Here is a 19,642-nt window from a genome sequence, read left to right as displayed (position 1 = left end):
TGAGCTGCCAGAGGGTGTGGTGGAGGCTGGTACAATTACAGCATTTAAGAGGCATTTAGATGGGTATATGAATAGGAAGGGTTTGGAGGGATATGGGCCGGGCACTGGCAGGTGGGACTAGATTGGGTTGGGATATCTGGTCGGCATGGACGGGTTGGACCGAAGGGTCTGTTTCCATGCTGTACATCTCTATGACTCTATAACTGGACTTCCACATGCTGCAATACTCTTCCCCCCACCCCCTCTCTATCCCAGCACCCCCATTCCAGGCAGGAAAGATGGTGCACTCCATGGTTTCAGGAAGGCCATTGGGCCCAATGTTAGCCCTTTACACCCAGATCAGGCTCCCCCACCCCCCACCACCACTTCCCCCACTCCAGTTACAGGAAGGGCCCTGGTTGATCTCCTGCACAGAGACCCCTGTAGGTGGCAGTATGGTAGAACCCCTATACAGTGTGGACACCGGCCATTCGGCCCATCTAGTCTGCACTGACCCTCCGAAGAGCATACCCCCCCACCCCCCCCAACCCAAACCGGGACCTTGGCAGGAGTTGCCGTAACAGGATGGGGAGATAAAACCGAGATTAGTTAACTATTACAAACTAATTAGGTCATTTGGTATTTTCCTTTTCAAGTAAACTTTCTGTTACAAGACACGAGCTACCACATGAGCTGTGGACCATCCATCACTCCCCACCCCATTCCCCCCCCCCCCCCCCCCCAATATGGAAGGAGGGACTGAATTTCCCAGAATCCTGATTGCTGGCGGAGTGGAGTGAGCTGGTCTTGGCACTGATCGGATTGGCTGGTGGTTTCGGTTGAACCATTTCTCAAGACGCGACCTCCACACCCACCCCTTCCCCTCCTCCATCAAAGCACACCCTCCCTCTGCACCCCCCCCCCCCCACCAAAGCCTTCGACACAAAGGAACCAGAGCAGCGATGGGAGTCAATTGAGGTTGGTGAGGAGGGAGAGGGTCAATGTGCGGAGCTCTGGCCACAACGTCACTGAGGGGCTTGGTTATCGGGGGGAGGTACTACCAGCTTCAGGCAACCATGACCTGAAGACTGTGAGGACTGCAGATGCTGGGGGTCAGAGTTGATAGATGTGAGGCTGGAAGAGCACAGCATCGGAGGAGCAGGAGAGTCAACGTTTCGGCCCGAAATCCTTTGTCAGGACTTCCCTGCTCCTCGGATGCCATCTGAGCCTGCTGTGCTCTTCCAGCATCAGAGACTCCAGCTACAGGTGGCACGGTGGCTCAGTGGTTAGCACTGCTGCCTCACCACACCAGGGGTCTGGGTTCGAATCCAGCTTTGGGCAACTGTCTGCGTGGAGTTTGCACATTCTCCCTGTGTCTGCGTGGGTTTCCTCTGGGTGCTCCAGTTTCCTCCCACAATCACAAAGATGTGCAGGTTAGGTGGATTGGCCATGGGAAATTACTCAGTGTTAGGTGGATTAGTCAGGGGTAAGTATAGAACAATAGGTTAGGGGAATGGGTCTGGGTGGGTTGCACTTTGGAGGGTCGGTGTGGACTTGTTGGGCCGAAGGGCCTGTTTCCAGACTGTAGGGAATCTAATCTAATCAACTGGACAGACCAGAGAGGGAAATGGGCAATCTCTCTCTCTCTCTGGTCCTGCAGAATAGCAATAATGTCAAACAACAGCATAGAGGTGGCATGATCTCACAGCACTGTAGCTCAGTGGTTAGCACTGCTGCCTCACAGCACCAGGGACCCCGGTTCGATTCCACCCTCGGGCAACTGTCTGTGTGGAGTTTGCACACTCTCCCTGTGTCTGTGTGGGTTTCCTCTGGGTGGTCCGGTTTCCAAAGATGTGGATTGGCCATGGGGAATGCAGAGTTACAGAGATTGGGTGGGATGCTTTTCGGAGGGTTGGTGTGGGCTGAACGGCCTATTTCCACACTGGAGGGACTCTCTTCCATCCACAGGCAAAATGGTGCAACAAAAATAATTGCTTTGATTAACCATGATTTCTTTAATTCATTCACTGGATGTGAGTGCCGCTGGCTAGGACCAGCATTTATTACCCATCCCTAATCGCCCAGAGGACAGTTCAGAGTCAACCCCATCGCTGTGGGTCTGGAGTCACATGTAGGCCCAGACCGGGTTAGGAAGGCAGTTTCTGGATATTAGTGAGCCAGACATTTTTAAAACAAAAATTGGCAATCACCCCATTCGGCTGGGTGTTTGTTTTGTGACTCAGTTTTACTGAATGCAAATTTTGTCACCTGGCCTGATGGGATTTGAACACGTGACCCCAGAACACTGGCAGTTGTGGATTATGAGTCCAGCAGCATTAACACTCCACCTGCTCCTCTCTCAGTCCATCCCAACACAAGAAGGAATCAGCTCCTGCCAGCAGGAAGCCCAAAAGGATCTCACTGCTGCCCTCTACTGGGGACCAGCACCCGGTTCACCATGTTCCTCACACTCTCTCTGCAAATAATTGGCTGGGGGGCGGGGGGGGCTCGAAAATGATTCCAACTCCAAAACAGAAAATCATCATGAGGTAGAGGAGGCCGAGCCAAAGGTTCTCAGAAACTCAAAAGTGTGGGAAGGCGGGGTGTGTGGCTGTGGGGAGGGGATAGGGGTGAGAGTGGGTCAGTCCCCTCTCCAAACAAAAGGGGAGCGGCCAATCGGCAGACCAGAATCTTCTCAGCCGCCAGTAACGAATATCGCAGCCACCAATCAGCTTGCTCGCTCTGCCCTAGCTCCCCACCAATGGGGCGAATCCTCGGGAATCGTGCCCCGTGATTGAATCGGGTGGTGGGCGGGAGGAAGGGGGAACGTGACGCATTATGTTGTCCTCATTTATGTACAGGTCGAAGGGACAGAAATTTCTAAATCATCGCTAGATACGTTCTGCATCAATCTACCCCTTCACGACAAGATTGGGAATTAGCCGCAGTTCCAGGCTGTCAGAAATCTAAAGACTGCGTGTTTGTCACATCAGATGCTTGGCGTAGGAACTGTGATTGTGGCTGTTTGTGTAGTTAGCTCCCTAACCCATCTGGCCGGCACTCATCTGGGGAAGATGGCACCATACAAATGCACACCTGAAGGAAACAGGTCCCCAGGAATTTCCCACCCCCGGACTGTTCCCCATACAATCCTAATGGGCTGCTGCGTACTTTTCTTTAAAGAATCGAGTCTGAGTTTCGCTTCTGGGTGAGGAACTGGAGACCATTCAGGCTGTTCCATCATTCCTTACGATGATGGTTCATCTGATTGCTTCCTGCCTGTCCCCGATGACCTTTCACCTCTTGCTCAACAAGAACCCATCTTGCGCGGCCTTAAAAAATATCCCAGGGTCTCCGAGACAATGAAAGTATCCTTCCTGTTTCTGATGACCCCTCATTTCACAACTTGAGCCAAACCCAAGCACCCTGCCCACAAAACCAGGCCATAACCATGGTAATGAAAGGGGGATCCAGTCCAGGAGCGAGTGTGGGGGGGGAGGGCGATTTTGTAAAGACTCAAGTAAAGAAGGAAATCTAATTAGAATTCACACACTCCCTTTGATCCATTCAGTGCCCACTCCCATAGTATTTTGTTTGGGATGGAGGTGGCAGAGGGTGGGAGATGGGGAGGGGGGTGGGGTGGGGGTGAGGGAGAATGGGGGACATGGGTGGGGTGGAATGAGATTGGGGAAGGTTTGGGATGGGAGCAGGGGGTTAGTTCGAGAATGGCAGAGGGGGTGAGATGGAGGTGAAGGGGTTGGTATGAGATGGCAGAGGGGAGTGAGGTGGGGCTGGGGTGGATATGAGGTAGTGAAGGGTTTGAGACAAGGGTGAAGGGGGGAGTGGGGTCAAAAAGGGGGTTGGAATGAGGCAGTGGGGGAGAAGGAGACGTTGGAGGGGACAGGGAGTGAGGCAGGGAGTGGAGTGAGGAATTCTATGTCTGTTTGTCTGAGTTTGTGTTGGAACCCTCTCTGTACCATTGTTTCCTGCTCTGTCAATCTCCATTGGGTGTCTCAGGATGGGATAGAAGGTGAGGGAGGGACGGAAGGTGAGGGAGGGACGGAAGGTGAGGGAGGGATTGGAAGGTGGGGGAGGGACGGAAAGTGAGGGAGGGACGGAAGGTGGCGGAGGGATGGAAGGTGAGGGAGGGATTGGAAGACGAGGGAGGGATTGGAAGACGAGGGAGGGACGGAAGGTGAGGGAGGGATGAAAAGTGAGGGAGGGATGGAAAGTGAGGGAGGGACGGAAAGTGAGGGAGGGACGGAAGGTGGCGGAGGGATGGAAGGTGAGGGAGGGATGGAAGGTGAGGAGGGATTGGAAGACGAGGGAGGGATGGAAGACGAGGGAGGGACGGAAGGTGAGGGAGGGATGAAAAGTGAGGGAGGGACGGAAGGTGAGGGAGGGATGGGAAGTATCTGGATGTTCCTGGGTAGGATTGTACCCTTCCCTGACTGCAGTATGTCTACAATGTCTGCCCCCACCCCGCCCCCGGCAGAGAAAGGCCTGCCCATTGTCTCCACCCACAAGCCTTGGCCCTCACAGAATGACCCGACATTGCGCCATTATTGGGTAAAAGAACAAACTGAGGGCTTCTCTCTCACTCTCTCCATCACCACCTCACTCGTGGCACTTCTCAAACGAAAAATACAAATGTTTCTTAGTGGTTATACAGTTCGGTCCGAAGAGTCTTTTCTTCATTTTGTTTTTGTTTAGAAAATAAAAACTCATCCTCTGGCTCCTTTAGAGCTGGATCTCGAATGTTTTCTGTAAGTCGGTAGAAAAGGGGTTGGTCGGTAGAGCGGCCCCAAGCCGGGCTTGGGATTTGGCCTCCAGTGCGGCCCATTGGGCCTCGAATTGGTCAGCCTCTTGGCCAGAGGGTTCAGGGGGCCAGGCCCCAGGCCCCATGGTGACCCCTGAGCGGCTGGGGACTGACGCCCCTCCGAGAGGCCGTGGGGGCCTGGCCTGGTGCTGGGCCACGGTGGCGCCGGTAGATGATGCAGTGATGCCGAAAGCGGGCGCGAAAGGGGCAGCTCTGCCGGAGAAGCCCTGGTTGCTAAGTGGGGCCTGCTGGGCGCTGCCGAAGACGTTGGCCACCATCTGCGAGGGGGTGATTCCCACCACGGGTACGCTGGGGGCCGGGTAAGGGGAGGGCGTGCCGTTGGTCAGGCCGGGGGCGTAGGTCACGAAGGCGGGTGGTGGTCCGAACAGGTTGACGGGGGCAGCCGTGCCGATGAAAGGGCTCGCCGAGGCTGGGAGGCCGGTGGGAACCGGGATGGCGGTGGGAGCCAACGGGGCTGGGGGAGGCTGCTGCTGCTGCTGCTGCTGCTGGGCCCGGGCTGTCTTCGCCACCTCCTGCAGCCAGCGCTCAGCCTCTGAGGGAGTCCTCCGATGGCCCGGCTGGAACGTGGAGTTACCTGCTGTCACCGTGGATACGTCTCCCCAGCCGACTCCTCCTCCTCCTCCTCCATTCCCTGACAAAAAGTAAAATCGCACCATCACACACCATGGTCGTAACACCCAACCGACAGATTCCCACATTCCCAAACACCTCCCCCCTTTACCCCTTCCCCTCAAAAATACCCCCCTCCTTCCCCTCCCAAACACCTCCCCCCTTTACCCCTCCACCCCCCCAAACACCCCCTCCTCCCCCCCGCCACAACCCCCTTCCCACTCTTGTCCAAAACCCCTTTTTCCCCTGCCCTGTATGAGTGTGAGAGTGAGTGTGTGAATGTGTGAGTGAGAGTGAATGTGTGTGTGAGTGAATGTGTGAGAGTGTGTGTGAGCGAGTGTGTGTGAGTGTGCGTGTGTGCGTGAGCGAGTGTGTGTGTGCGTGTGAGAGAGTGTGAGTCAGTGTGAAAGTGAGTGTGAACAAGCTTGCGTGTGAGTGAGTGTGTGTGTGTGTGCGTGTGTGTGCGAGGGTGAATGTGTGAGTGTGTGCTGGTGACGGAGTGCGTCAGTGTGAAGGTGAGTGTGAGTGAGTTTGCGTGTGAGTGAGAGTGAGTGTGTGTGTGTGTGAGTGAGTGACACAGCTGGTTGCTCCAAGCTGTGGTTCTTGCTCCATTGGGGTGTCCTCCCACAGCATCGCCCCCCACCGCCCCCGCCCCCTTCCTTCCCCTCCCCCCTTCACCGCCCCCCCCCCCAGGATGTTGTTAAATGGAAACGTCAATGAGGACCCTTACCCTGAGGTACACTGGGAAGTAGTGTGGGAGCAGTCGGTGGGATTGAGCCGGTAGCCGGTGTGGTGTAGAATGGATCAGAGGGAGGTTTGTTCAAGGAGGGGTCAGTCTGTGAACAGGCAGCACTGATATTCTCCGGCTCAGTGGTGGGTGATGAGTCAAACTCAGGCACTGGTGGGGGGGGACAGAAAATTACCATAAATCCACAGTGAGAGCTGGACCCCACTCACACCCCCTTGACTCCACCCGTCGCTCCCCACAACCCCCACCCCCTGACCCCACACCCCTCACCCCCAACAAACCCCACCCACTGACCCCACACCCCTCACCCCCTGACCCCACGCCACATTCCCCCTCACCACCCCCTCCCCTTGACCCCAACCCCCGGCTCCTCCACAAACCCCTCCCCATGCCCCAACCCCTGACCCTGACCTCTCCTCTTCCCCCCCACAAGAACCTGACTGTTGGGACCCAGTTCCCACCCCCGCCCCCGACCCAGTTCCCAACCCCGCCCCCACCCCGCCCCCACCCCCTCCCCCAACCCCGCCCCCACCCCCTCCCCCACCCCCGCCCCCACCCCCTCCCCCACAGTCAGCCCCAATGGACCGGAGCTGAAACTGACCACGATTTCGGAGACAGGGTCGCTGGTGGGGTCAAGTTCGATTTCCCCTGCCCTATCCCCCCAACCCCCCCCACCCCTTCCCCGTTAGAAACAGTGAGGGTGGAGGTGGCCATTCAGCCCGCGGAGACCATTCTGTGTTGCAGCGAGACCCCAGGAGCCATGTGACCCACACTGCCCCCCTCCCAGAGACCCCCGCCCTTTGACCGAGTGAGGACCCCCCCCCCCCCCCCACAAACACGCAGCACAGACGGACTCACCCGGGCTCTTGATCTGGAAGTCAGCGGTCTTCCTCTGGAGGGTGGAGGGAAGCTCGTTCAGGCGGAGGGAGAGCTGCCGCTTGAAGGGAGAGTTTTTCTGACTGAGCGCCGGGAATCCTCGGAAGGAGCCCTGCCTGACCAGCTGCTCCAGGGGAGCGTGGCGCCGCGGAATGGCGTGTTGGTAACTTGGGTCATTCTTGTCGACGGGAGAGCCCTCTCCCTGCGGGGGGGAGCTGCTGGGGGGTGGGGGGGCCCCTGACCCTGGCACAGGGCTACCTGTCACCGCCATCTCGGCTGGGGGTGGGGGTAGGGGTGGGGGTGGGGGTGGGGGAGTGGATGGGGAGAGAAACAAGACGTCAGTGACCGTCCCCTTCCCCATCACTCTGCTCACCTGCTCCTCCCAACCACGCCCCTGTTCCCCACGCCCCTGTTCCCAACAACCCCTCCCCGACCCCATGCTCCATTCCCCCACAACCCCATCCCCCATTCCCCCACTCCCCCACAACCCCATCCTTGACCCCACCCCCATTCTCCTAGAACCCCCTCCCTGACCCCACCACGTTCCCCCATGACCCCCTCCCTGACCCCACCTCCGTTCCCCCATGACCCCCTCCCTGACCCCACCTCCGTTCCCCCATGACTCCCTCCCTGACCCCACCCCCTGTTCTCCCACAACCCCCTCCCTGACCCAACCTCCGTTCCCCCACGACCCCCTCCCTGACCCCACCCCCGCTCCCCCATGACCCCCTCCCTGACCCCACCCCCATTCTCCCACAGCCCCCTCCCTGACCCCACCCCCATTTCCCCACAACCCCCTCCTTGACCCCACCTTCTCGTTCCCCCACAACCCCCTCCCTGACCTGACCCCCATTCCCCCACAACCCCCTCCCTGACCCCACCCCCATTCTCCCACAACCCCCTCCCTGACCCCACCCCCATTCCCCCACAACCCCCTCCTTGACCCCACCTTCTCGTTCCCCCACAAACCCCTCCCTGACCCCACCTTCTCGTTCCCCCACAAACCCCTCACTGACCCCACCCCCATTCCCCTACAACCCCCTCCCTGACCCCACCCCCATTCTCCCACAACCCCCTCACCGACCCCATCTTCCCTGTTCCCCCACAACCTCCTCCCTGACCCCACCCCCATTCCCCCACAACCCCCTCCCTGACCCACCCCCATTCCCCTACAGCCCCCTCCCTGACCCCACCCCATTCCCCCACAACCCCCTCCCTGACCCCATCTCCCCTGTTCTTCCATAATCTGCTTCGTGACCCCACCCCCATTCCCCCACAACCCCCTCCCTGACCCCACCCCCATTCCCTCACAACCCCCTCCCTGACCTGACCCCATTCCCCCACAACCCCCTCCCTGACCCCACCCCCGTACTCCCACAACCCCCTCCCTGACCCCTCCCCCGTACTCCCACAACCCCCTCCCTGACCACACCCCCATTCCCCAGAACCCCTTCCTTGACCCCACCCCCTGTTCTCCCACAACCCCCTCCCTGACCCCACCCCCGTTCCCCCACGACCCCCTCCCTGACCCCACCCCCATTCTCCCACAACCCCCTCCCTGACCCCACCCCCGTACTCCCACAACCCCCTCCCTGACCCCACCCCCGTACTCCCACCACCCCCTCCCTGACCCCACCCCCGTACTCCCACCACCCCCTCCCTGACCCCACCCCCGTACTCCCACAACCCCCTCCCTGACCCCACCCCCGTACTCCCACAACCCCCTCCCTGACCCCACCCCCGTACTCCCACAACCCCCTCCCTGACCCCACCCCCCCATTCCCCCACAACCCCCTCCCTGACCCCACCCCCGTACTCCCACAACCCCCTCCCTGACCCCCCCCCCCCATTCCTCCACAACCCCCTCCCTGACCCCCACACCCTCGCTCCCCCACCCCCCCGCCCTCGGTATGCCACATGTCACCGGGTCACGGGTGTATGTGAGGACGGGGAGTTCCACTCTCACTGTCTCAGTAACGGAGACCATGGAGTTATCGGGTTTACTTTCAACGCCCCTTCTGGCTCACTGTTCCCCTTCAGGGAAGGGAAGCAACTCTCCAGGCCGGGCCTGGAGCCGACACGGGCCTGTAACCAGCTCGTAACCACCCTCCAGACACTCAGGCTCAGAGGGGATTCCACACGGAGGGTGATGGGGTTTTGGTAAACGGAGACAGGGCGTGAATGTGAAGTTCAGGTGGAAGATTGACTATAGACATGGTGAACAGCAGCCCAGGCTTGTGGGCTGAATGGCATTCCGTCCGCTTCCAATTCCTGAAGAGACTGAGCTCTGTGACGGGCTTCTGGGAGATGGTCATAGAGCCATACGGCACGGAAACAGCCCGATCGGCACAACCAGTCTACCATAATCCCAAACCAAACCAGTCTCACCACATCCCTCCTAACCTTTCCTATCCATGTTATTATCCAAATGTCTTTTAAATGTTGTAACTGTTCCCACATCCACCACTTCCTCAGGAGCTGCCTCCCAAACAGAAACCACTGTGTAAAACATTTGCCCCTCGTGACTTTTTCAAATCTTTCTCCTGCCATCTTAAATATGTGTCCCCTCGTCTCGAAATCCCCCCATCCGCGGGGAAAGATACCTGCTGTCAGCTCTACCTATACCCCTCAGTATTTTATAAATCTCCAGTGAAATATGTCCCGTCCTATCCAGTCTTTCTTTATAACCCAAACCTTCCATAACTGGGCAACATCCTTGTAAATCTCTTCTGAACCCTCTCCAGTTTAACAACAATCCTTCCAACAACAGAGTCATTTAAGTGACTGCTGGGCATGCACATGGATAGCAGTGAGTTGAGGGGTGGGTAAGTTATTTTATTTTACATTAGGATTAACCCCCGGCACAACATCGTGGGCCAAAGGGCCCGTTCTGTGCTGTACATTTCTACCTATTTCTCTAACAGAGCGACCAGAACTAGACACAGAACCCAGGACAGGCCTCACCAATGTCCTGTACAACCTCAATATGACTTCAACCATCAATACCCTGAGATGGTCTAACTACCATCATACAAATGAAATGGTGAGGTAGTGGTAATGTCTCTGGGCTAGTAATCCACAGGCTTCAGGCTTTGGGGACAGGGGTTCAAATCCCACCACGGGGAACTTAAATTCAATTAGTAAAGCCAGAATTGACAGCTAGTCTCCATGACGATGACCAGGAAACTATCATTGATTGTGTCAAAACCCCATCTGATTCACTAATGCCCCGTTAAGGAAGGAAATCTGCCACCTTACCCAGCCTGGGCCTACACATGACTCCAAATCCACAGCCATGTGGCTGACTCTCTGAAATTGCCATGGCAACCCATTCAGTTCAAGCGCAATTAGGGATGGGATTCACATGTTGACCTAGCCATTGATGAGTACATCCCATGGAAGAATAAAGAAAAAGTGGTTTATGACATCAAATTGCTGCTTTCCTCAAGGCGATAGTATTAATGTACTTACAGAGAGAGCTCCACTGAGGTGGGGTGAGATCTGAGATGCAGAGGGAGCTGGGGGTCCTTGTTCGTGAATCACTGAACGTAATAGACAGGGACAGCAAGGCATCAGGAAAGCGAGGAGAGTGTTTCATTTATCAAAAGGGGAATGAGAGGTGATTGTGCAGGGCTCTGTGAGTGCACATCTGGAAAACTGTGTTCAGTATTGGTCACCATATCTAAGGAAAGGCTTTTGCCTGAAACATCAATTTTCCTGCTCCTCGGATGCTGCCTGACCTGCTGTGCTTTTCCAGCATCACTCTGATCTTGACTCTGATCTCCATCATCTGCAGTCCTCACTATCGCCAAAGGAGGGATGTAACTGAGTCGGATACAGTTCAGAGAGGGTTTACTGACTCAATACCTACAACTGGGTGTTGTCCTATGAGGAAAGGTCAGATTAGACTGGGCCTTATTCCCTGGAGTTTTGAAAAGTAAGAGGTGGCTAGATTGAAATTTAAGATCCTGAGGGGTCCTGACCTGGAGGATACGGAGATACCGCAGTGGGAGAGTCCAAAACCAGGGGGTCACCTGTTTCAGAGCGAGGGGAGATCTCACAGAGACATGTAAAATTCTAATAGGACTAGACAGGGTAGGAGCAGGGAGGATGTTCCTGATGGTGGGTGTGTCCAGAACCAGGGGTCACAGTCTGAGGGTTTAGTGTGGACCATTTAGGACAGAGCTAAGGAGATATTTCTTCACCCAGAGAGTGGTGAGCCTATGGAATTCATTACCAAAGGGAGTAGTTGATGCTAAAACATTGAATGTAATCAAGAGGCATCTAGGTGTGGCACTTGGGGTGAATGGGGTCAGAGGTTATGGGGAGAAAACCAGATTAGGCTTTTGAGTTGGACGGTCAGCCATGTTGGTGACGAATGGTGGAGCAGGCTCCAAGGGCCAAATGGCCTCCTCCTGATCCTTTCCTCTACCTTTAAGGGGTTGGTCATTGAAGACAGAGACAGAGGTTGAGGTGGGGGGGGGGGGGGCGGGGATTTATTTTCTCTCAGGAGGTCATGTGTCTGTGGAACTCTTCCCGAAAAGGTGATGCAGTTTTAGAGTCATAGAGATGTACACATGGAAACAGACCCTTCGGTCCAACCTGTCCATCCTGACCAGATCTCCCAACCCAATCTAGTCCCATTTGCCAGCACCCGGCCCATATCCCTCCAAACCCTTCCTATTCATATCCCCACCCAGATGCCTTTTAAATGCTGTAATTGTACCAGCCTCCACCACTTCCTCTGGCAGCTCATTCCACACACGTACCACCCTCTGTGTGAAAAAGTTGCCCCTTAGGTCTCTTTTCTATCTTTCCCCTCTCACCCTAAACCTATGCCCTCTAGTTCTGGACTGCCACACCCCAGGGAAAAGTCTTTGTCTATTTATCCTAGAGAAATTCTTGTTAAGCAGAGGGGGGAGTGTGAAATGTTAATGGGGGGGGAGGCATATTTGAGATTTTGTTTTATTTATTAACGGGATGAGCTCGGCCCAGTATTTATTGCCCCATCCCTAATTGCCCCAGAGGGCAGTTTAGAATCAACCACATTGCTGTAGGTCTGGAGTCACGTATAGGCCAGACCAGGTAAAGTTGGCAGATTTCCTTCCCAAAAGGACATTAGTGAGTCAGATTTTCCGACAATGGATTCGTGATTGTCAGTAAATTCTTAATTCTAGATTTGGTTACAGTCCGTTTGGCTGTAATCTTACTAAATGGCGGAGCAGGGTTGGAGGGGTTGGTCATGTTTATAGACGAGTCTCTGACCCCATGTGATACTAACCCACCCTCCACCCCCTCCCCCATCGTCACCTTTTGTCTTGTCCTGCAGTTGCTTCATGGTGTCCTCTCGCTCGGCATGCTGGGAGGTCGTGGTGACCCTGAAGGAGCCTTCCCGAGTGAAGCTCGTCCGACTGGCGTCGAAGGAAGCCGTGACGCCGCACTCCTTCTCGCGTCGCTGCTTCCGCTCCAGGCAGGCGGCAAACGCACAGCCCACCGCGTGGCTGAGACGCTCCCCCTACAACCGGGCACACCGTGGGGAGAGGGGGTCAATATACAGCAGACCGTGAGGAAGGGGGAGGTTAATACTGGGGACACTGCGGGGGACGGGGAGGTCAATATACAACACACCATGGGGGAGAGGGAGGTCAATACAGGGGACACTGCGGGGGAGAGGGAGGTCAATACAGGGGACACCGCGGGGGAGAGGGAGGTCAATACAGGGGACACTGCGGGAGACGTGGAGATCAATATACAACACACCATGGGGGAGAGGGAGGTCAATATACAACACACCATGGGGGAGAGGGAGGTCAATATACGGCACACCATGGGGGACGGGGAGGTCAATACAGGGTACACCACCGGGGAGAGGGAGGTCAATACAGGGGACACCGCGGGAGACGGGGAGGTCAATATACGGCACACCATGGGGGACGGGGAGGTCAATATACGGCACACCATGGGAGACGGGGAGGTCAATATACGGCACACTGTGGGGGAGGGGGAGGTCAATACTGGGGACACTGTGGGGGAGGGGGAGGTTAAGACTGGGGAGACCGCGGGGGATGGGAAGGTCAATACAGGGGATACCATGGGGGAGGGGGAGGTCAATACAGGGTACACCGCGGGGGACGGGGAAGTCAATACAGGGGATACCATGGGGGAGGAGGTGGTCAATACAGGGTACACCGTGGGGGACGGGGAGGTCAATACAGGGGATACCCGTGGGGGAGGGGGAGGTCAATACAGGGTACACCGTTGGGGAGGGGGAGGTCAATACAGGGTACACAGCGGAGGACGGGGAGATCAATACAGGGGATACCCGTGGGGAGGGGGAGGTCAATACAGGGTACACTGTTGGGGAGGGGGAAGTCAATACAGGGTACACCGCGGGGGACAGGAGGTCAATACAGGGGATACCCGTGGGGGAGGGGGAGGTCAATACAGGGTACATCGTGGGGGAGGGGGGTCCGTAGAGGTTCAAAGAGAGATAGTGGGGGCTGGAGAGAGATGGAGAGGGAAAGGGGAGGGGGGAGAGAGTGACATGCAGATAGAGGGCAAGGTGGGTAAGAGAGAAAAAGTGGGGGAGAGAATGGGAGGAGGAGAGTGGATGAGGGAGAGTGGGGGGAGGTGAGTGGGGGTAGAGTGGGAGGGGGAAGAGGTTTAGGGAGGGAGTTCCGGAGTTTGGGGCACAGCCGTTAACAGTGAGGGGGCAAACCTGGGGGATGTACAGGAGGCAGGAACCAGAGGCTGAGAGCTAGGTTGGGGGGGGTGGGGGTGGGGGGAGTACACGCTGGAACTTGGGAGTTGCAGAAATGCAAGGGAGCGGCCTTGCAAGGTGTTGACTTCCAAGGTAATTGAACCTCGAGGTGTTCCTTACCGAATCTTTCAGAGCCATGAAACAGTGACAGATCCACCGTCGTGTGGTCCCATCACGGCAAATATAGGAAAAGGCTTTGTCGTAGTTACGGTCTGGAGCACAGAATGAGACCTTCTCGATGGTCTGGTCCACGATAAGGTCCTGAGTGTCAGACAGAGGCAAGAGGAGCTGGGTTAGTGAGGAACTGGGAAAGAAATCAGGGAGGGCGCAGAAGCACTCAGCGAGGTGGGTTGGGCGATGAGGGTCTTCCGTTCAAAAGAGGGGCCAGTGAAGTCGGGCATTGGGGTCAAGAGGGAACTCGATCGAGATGGAGCAGATCAGGAGAAACGGATCTCACTGGGGAAAGTGGTCAGACAGAGAGAGAGGGAGGATGGCTCCCGTTACAGGGCAGTATAGAATGAGAGGTCATTATTTGAGGATAAGGGGCAGCAGATTTCAACTTCAGATCGGGAGACATTCCTTCTCTCAGACTCTATGGAATTCCCTTCCCCCAGAGTGCGGTGGGTACTGGGTCACTGAGTGAATTTAAGGAGGAGAGAGATTTTTAATGAGTAACGAGTTAAAGGTTTAGAGGGAGCAGGCAGGAGAGTGGAGTTGAGGCCGAGATAAGACCAGCCATTGAACAGCACAGCAAGCTAGAGGGGCAGAAAGGCCTCCTCCTGCTGCTAGAGCACATTGAAGATGATTGGTCAGAGAAACTACAGTGATGTGAGGGAGCACAGGGAGGGGGTGGGCCCTGGAACATGCTGCCTAAGGGTAGGCTGGGGGAGCCAGATCCCATTGGGGATACCAAGAGGCAATTAGACCGTCATCTAAGGACCCAGCACAGGGCAGGATGGTGGCACAGTGGGTTAGCACTGTTGCCTCACGGCACCAGGGACTCAGGTTCGATTGCAGCCTCAGGCAACTGTCAGTGTGGAGTTTTCACATTCTCCCTGTGTCTATGTGGGTTTCCTTCGGGTGCCTCCCACAGTTGAAAGATTAGATTCCCTGTTACTGTGATTCAGTTCGCCGAGCTGGGAATTTGTGTAGGGAATTAGATTCCCTACAATGTGGAAACAGGCCCTTCAGCCCAGTAAGTAGACACCAACCCTCTGACTAATGCACCTAACACTATGGCCAATTCACCTGACCTACACATCTTTGTGACTGTGGGAGGAAACCGGAATCGAACCTGGGACCCAGGTGCTGTGAGGCAGCAGCGCTAACCACTGAGCCACTGTGCAGGTTAGATGTATTGGCCGTGCTAAATTGCCCCGTAGTGTCCAGAGGTGTGTGGGTTAGGTGCATTAGTCAGGGGTAAAATACAGAGTAGGACCAATGGGTCTGACTGGGATACTCTTGGAGGGTTGGGGTGGACTTGTTGGGCCAAATGGCCTGTTTCCACACTGTAGGGATTCTATTCCATCAACTGGAAAGGAGAAATGTGGGACATGAGATGAACAACTCCCATTGGAAGGCTAGCATGGACATGTTGGTCTGTGCTGCGTCTCTTTGTGTGAAAATTTGCTGGTACAAGTCTGAAATGACTCAACCCAGGCTAGTGAGCTGCGAGTCGCATCTGGCAACTGAAGTGAGCAGTTTCTCAGATATGGAACCCCTCTCACAGGCCCACACTGTTCAACGCACTCTCCAGTAAATGTTTAAAAGGCACAGGAGGTGAGTGGGTGGGTGAGGATTTCAGAACCACACCACAAGGACAATGTTCCCCGACATTTTCAAAAGAATCCTTCGCAAGTGCCTCGTCATTTCACCTCCAGAGCACTCGACAACAGAAAGGAAATCCCAAAGGGTCTTTTGAAGACTTGGCTTTGAAAGACACGAACTCTTGGCTGCAGCCGCGCTGCCTTTCAAATTACTCTCCTGACTCGAGGGGGCGCGTGTCAATGTCATTTTCTTGTTACCTGTTTGCATTCAATCACAGCCCTGGCAAGATTCTAACAACGTCGCAAAGACACCGACTGACCTGTCTCCTTGATGGTTACCTTCTTCACAATACAATTTAAAGCTGGTTTTTGAGGGTTCTTCTGCACTTACCACTCCGTTCGTTTTAAACAAGTGACCGGCTGCTCCTGTGGGTGCAGTGGTAGTGTCCCCACCTCTGAGCGGGGGGTGGGGTAGACTCAGGTTCAAGTCCCACAGAGGTGTGTAATAACATCTCTAGCCAGACGGCTTAGAAACTATCTGAAGTGATCAGCTTTCATAGATGGAGTCACAGAGATGTACAGCACAGAAACAGGCTCTTCAGTCCAACCCGTCCATGCCAACCAGATATTCCAAATTAATCTAGTTCCATTTGGCCCATACCCCTCCAAACTCTTCCTATTCATAAACCTATCCAGATGCCTTTTAAAATGTTGTAATTGTACCAGCCTCCACCACTTCCTCTGGCAGCTCATTCCACACACGTACCACCCTCTGAGTGAAAAAGTTGCCCCTTGGGTCCCTTTTAAATCTTGCCTTAAACCTATGCCCCTCTAGTTTTGGATTGCCCTACTTTGGGGAAATACTGGATTCGTGGTGCTGGAAGAGCACAGCAGTTCAGGCAGCATCCAACGAGCAGCGAAATCGACGTTTCGGGCAAAAGCCCTTCATCAGGAATAAAGGGCCTTTATTCCTGATGAAGGGCTTTTGCCCGAAACGTCGATTTCGCTGCTCGTTGGATGCTGCCTGAACTGCTGTGCTCTTCCAGCACCACTAATCCAGTATTTGCTTTCCAGCATCTGCAGTCATTGATTTTACCTACTTTGGGGAAAGGCTATTCACCCTATCCATGTCCCTCATAATTTTAAAAACCTCTGTTAAGGTCACCCCTCAGCCTCTGATGCTCCAGGGAAAACAGCCCCCCCCCAGGCGTTGCAGGGGACAGGGACCTCAATTTGATGTCATGTCTGAGAGATGGCACCTCCCAACGCTGCAGCACTCCCTCAGTACTGCACAAACCCGGGTCCCCTGGCTCAGAGGTGGGGACATTATCACTGCATCTCTGACCGTTCCTTTCAAACAGAGGGCTGGACTGAGTGCCGGCCTCGAATGTGTGTGCTCACTTCTCTGGAGCGGGATTCGAACCCACAACCTCTGAGCGCGAAGATGGGAACATTAACCTCCCCGAGGTTAAAAGGAAAAGCAGGTTGGTGGGTAAGAGAGGGTCCTCCCTGGTAAACACTGGGATAAACCGCTCATAATGGCCGGAGAGATGCCAGCGATGCACACCTACACAATAACAACTGCAGTTAAAACCTGACTTCAGTGAATCAATAGCGAGGGGCAAACACGTTGCTAAGCAACGACTCCCAGGGCTAACCAGCAACACTGCCTCTGCAAAGGGCCCGCTTTCTTCCGGGAGACGGGAAAGCCTTACCTTAGTCTTATCGTCCACCACTCTCAGTCCATCCGCAGACACCCACAGCATGGCCTTCACTGACTTCTTTCCCGTCTGTAACCCAAAAGAACACACAAACCGTCACTGGATTGCAGGGAGCAAAGGATCCTCTTTCTTGGCTCAGTGGCAAGGCCAGTATTTGTTGCCTGTCCCTGACTGCCCAGAAATTGGAACAGGAGGAGGCCATTCAGCCCCTCGAGCCTGCCCTGCCACGGCTGACCTGACATTGCTCACAAACACTTTGCTACATTTTCCCCGACTGATCAATCATCTGTCCAGCTCAGTCTTCAACCTACACGAGGGCTCTGTCCCCACAGCTCTCTTGGGGTAAGCAGTTCCAAAGACGCGCGACCCTCTGGGAGAGACTTCCCTCTCCTCTCCGTCGTTAATTGGCACCCCTTCATTCTGAGACTGTGTCCTCTGGCCCTGGGTCAAAGGTCACAGGACCACCAGGTCGTGGTCTGACAAGTTTAGTTGAAATCACAAGTTTTCAAAGCGCTGCTCCTTCACCAGGTGAGGTGAAGAGAGAATCCAGGCACAGAGAGATCAAAAGATTGTACAAATGGTGTGAGTGGAGTGATGACAGACTGAATAGTGCATCGCTGCAGGTGATTAAGAGAGTCAGACAGCGTGACTAGCAAGTGAAGGCATCACCTGTAATTTTATATTTTTTATTCTTTCCCAGGATGTGGGTGTCTCTGGCTAGGCCTAGCATTTATTGCCCCATCCCTAATTGCCCAGAGGGCAGTTAAGAGTCAATCCCATTGCTATGGATCTGGAGACACATGTAGACCAGGACGGGTAAGGATGGCAGTTTCCTTCCCTCAAGGACAATAGTGAACCAGGTGGGTTTTTACAACATCATGCTTCAGTTCGGATTTTGTTTAAAATTTGAATTCAAATTGCACCACCTGCCCTGACAGGATTCAAACCCGGGTCCCCAAAATGTTTCCTCGTCTCTGGATTAATGATCCAGTGATAATACTACGAGGCCATTGCCTCCCATCTGTGAGGTAGGCACAAAAAATTAAGAGTAGCAGGAGCTCTGTGGAAATCCCGCCTTCAAGCCGGTGTTAAATAGGGACATAATCGATGGCCTATTCTCACATTCCCACCTTCCTCTCCAGGGACAGGAATGGAACTGTCCCATTGGCACAAAAGTTGACATTGGCTCAAAATTTCAAACTCACATGCCAAAGCTGCTTGAGAAGACCATAGGAACTGGGAGTAGGGGTTGGCCGTCTGGCCCTTCGAGGACCATAGGAACTGGAGGCAGGAGTAGGCCGTCTGGCCCCTCAAGGACCATAGGAACTGGGAGTAGGGGTAGGCTGTCTGGCCCTTTGAGGACCATAGGAACTGGGAGTAGGGGTAGGCTGTCTGGCCCTTTGAGGACCATAGGAACTGGGGGCAGGAGTAGGCCGTCTGGCCCTTCGAGGACCATAGGAACTGGGAGTAGGGGTAGGCTGTCTGACCCTTCGAGGACCTTAGGAACTGGGAGTAGGGGTAGGCTGTCTGGCCCTTTGAGGACCATAGGAACTGGGGGCAGGAGTAGGCCGTCTGGCCCTTCGAGGACCATAGGAATTGGGAGTAGGGGTAGGCTGTCTGGCCCTTTGAGGACCATAGGAACTGGGGGCAGGAGTAGGCCGTCTGGCCCTTCGAGGACCATAGGAACTGGGAGTAGGGGTTGGCCGTCTGGCCCTTTGAGGACCTTAGGAACTGGGAGTAGGGGTTGGCCGTCTGGCCCTTCGAGGACCTTAGGAACTGGGAATAGGGGTAGGCTGTCTGGCCCCTCGAGGACCATAGGAACTGGGAGCAGGAGTAGGCCGTCTGGCCCCTCGAGGACCATAGGAACTGGGAGTAGGGGTAGGCCGTCTGGCCCTTCGAGGACCATAGGAACTGGGAGTAGGGGTTGGCCGTCTGGCCCTTTGAGGACCATAGGAACTGGGAGTAGGGGTTGGCCGTCTGGCCCTTCGAGAACCTTAGGAACTGGGAGTAGGGGTAGGCTGTCTGGCCCTTTGAGGACCATAGGAACTGGGAGTAGGGGTAGGCTGTCTGGCCCTTTGAGGACCATAGGAACTGGGAGTAGGGGTAGGCTGTCTGGCCCCTCGAGAACCATAGGAACTGGGAACAGGAGTAGGCCGTCTGGCCCTTTGAGGACCATAGGAACTGGGGGCAGGAGTAGGCCGTCTGGCCCTTTGAGGACCAGAGGAACTGGGGGCAGGAGTAGGCCATCTGGCCCCTCGAGGACCAGAGGAACTGGGAGCAGGAGTAGGCCGTCTGGTCCCTCGAGCCCGTTCGCCTATTCAGTAAGATCACGGCTGATCTTTA

At 55.3% G+C, this 19,642-nt stretch overlaps 1 protein-coding gene across 3 annotated transcripts in view; it reads right to left on the bottom strand.

Moving 5' to 3' along the window:
- Positions 1 to 878: 878 nt before the first annotated feature.
- Positions 879 to 19,642, bottom strand: part of numbl (NUMB like endocytic adaptor protein) — a 169,310-nt gene continuing 150,546 nt past the window's right edge. For all 3 annotated transcript variants that reach the window (XM_072549491.1, XM_072549492.1, XM_072549493.1), the window contains 6 exons: positions 17,294 to 17,368; positions 13,933 to 14,073; positions 12,363 to 12,567; positions 7,035 to 7,328; positions 6,159 to 6,326; positions 879 to 5,450 (listed from right to left, as the gene is read on the bottom strand). In XM_072549491.1, coding sequence (XP_072405592.1) covers positions 4,720 to 5,450; positions 6,159 to 6,326; positions 7,035 to 7,328; positions 12,363 to 12,567; positions 13,933 to 14,073; positions 17,294 to 17,368 — 1,614 coding nt within the window. In that variant the 3' untranslated portion in view covers positions 879 to 4,719. The remainder of the gene's footprint in view (positions 5,451 to 6,158; positions 6,327 to 7,034; positions 7,329 to 12,362; positions 12,568 to 13,932; positions 14,074 to 17,293; positions 17,369 to 19,642) is intronic.

Source organism: Chiloscyllium punctatum, chromosome 29, assembly GCF_047496795.1.
Source record: "Chiloscyllium punctatum isolate Juve2018m chromosome 29, sChiPun1.3, whole genome shotgun sequence".
In the NCBI taxonomy this organism is placed as follows: Eukaryota; Metazoa; Chordata; class Chondrichthyes; order Orectolobiformes; family Hemiscylliidae; genus Chiloscyllium; species Chiloscyllium punctatum.
Note: the sequence above shows the minus strand (reverse complement) of the source record. Positions and strands in the feature narration are given on the sequence as shown.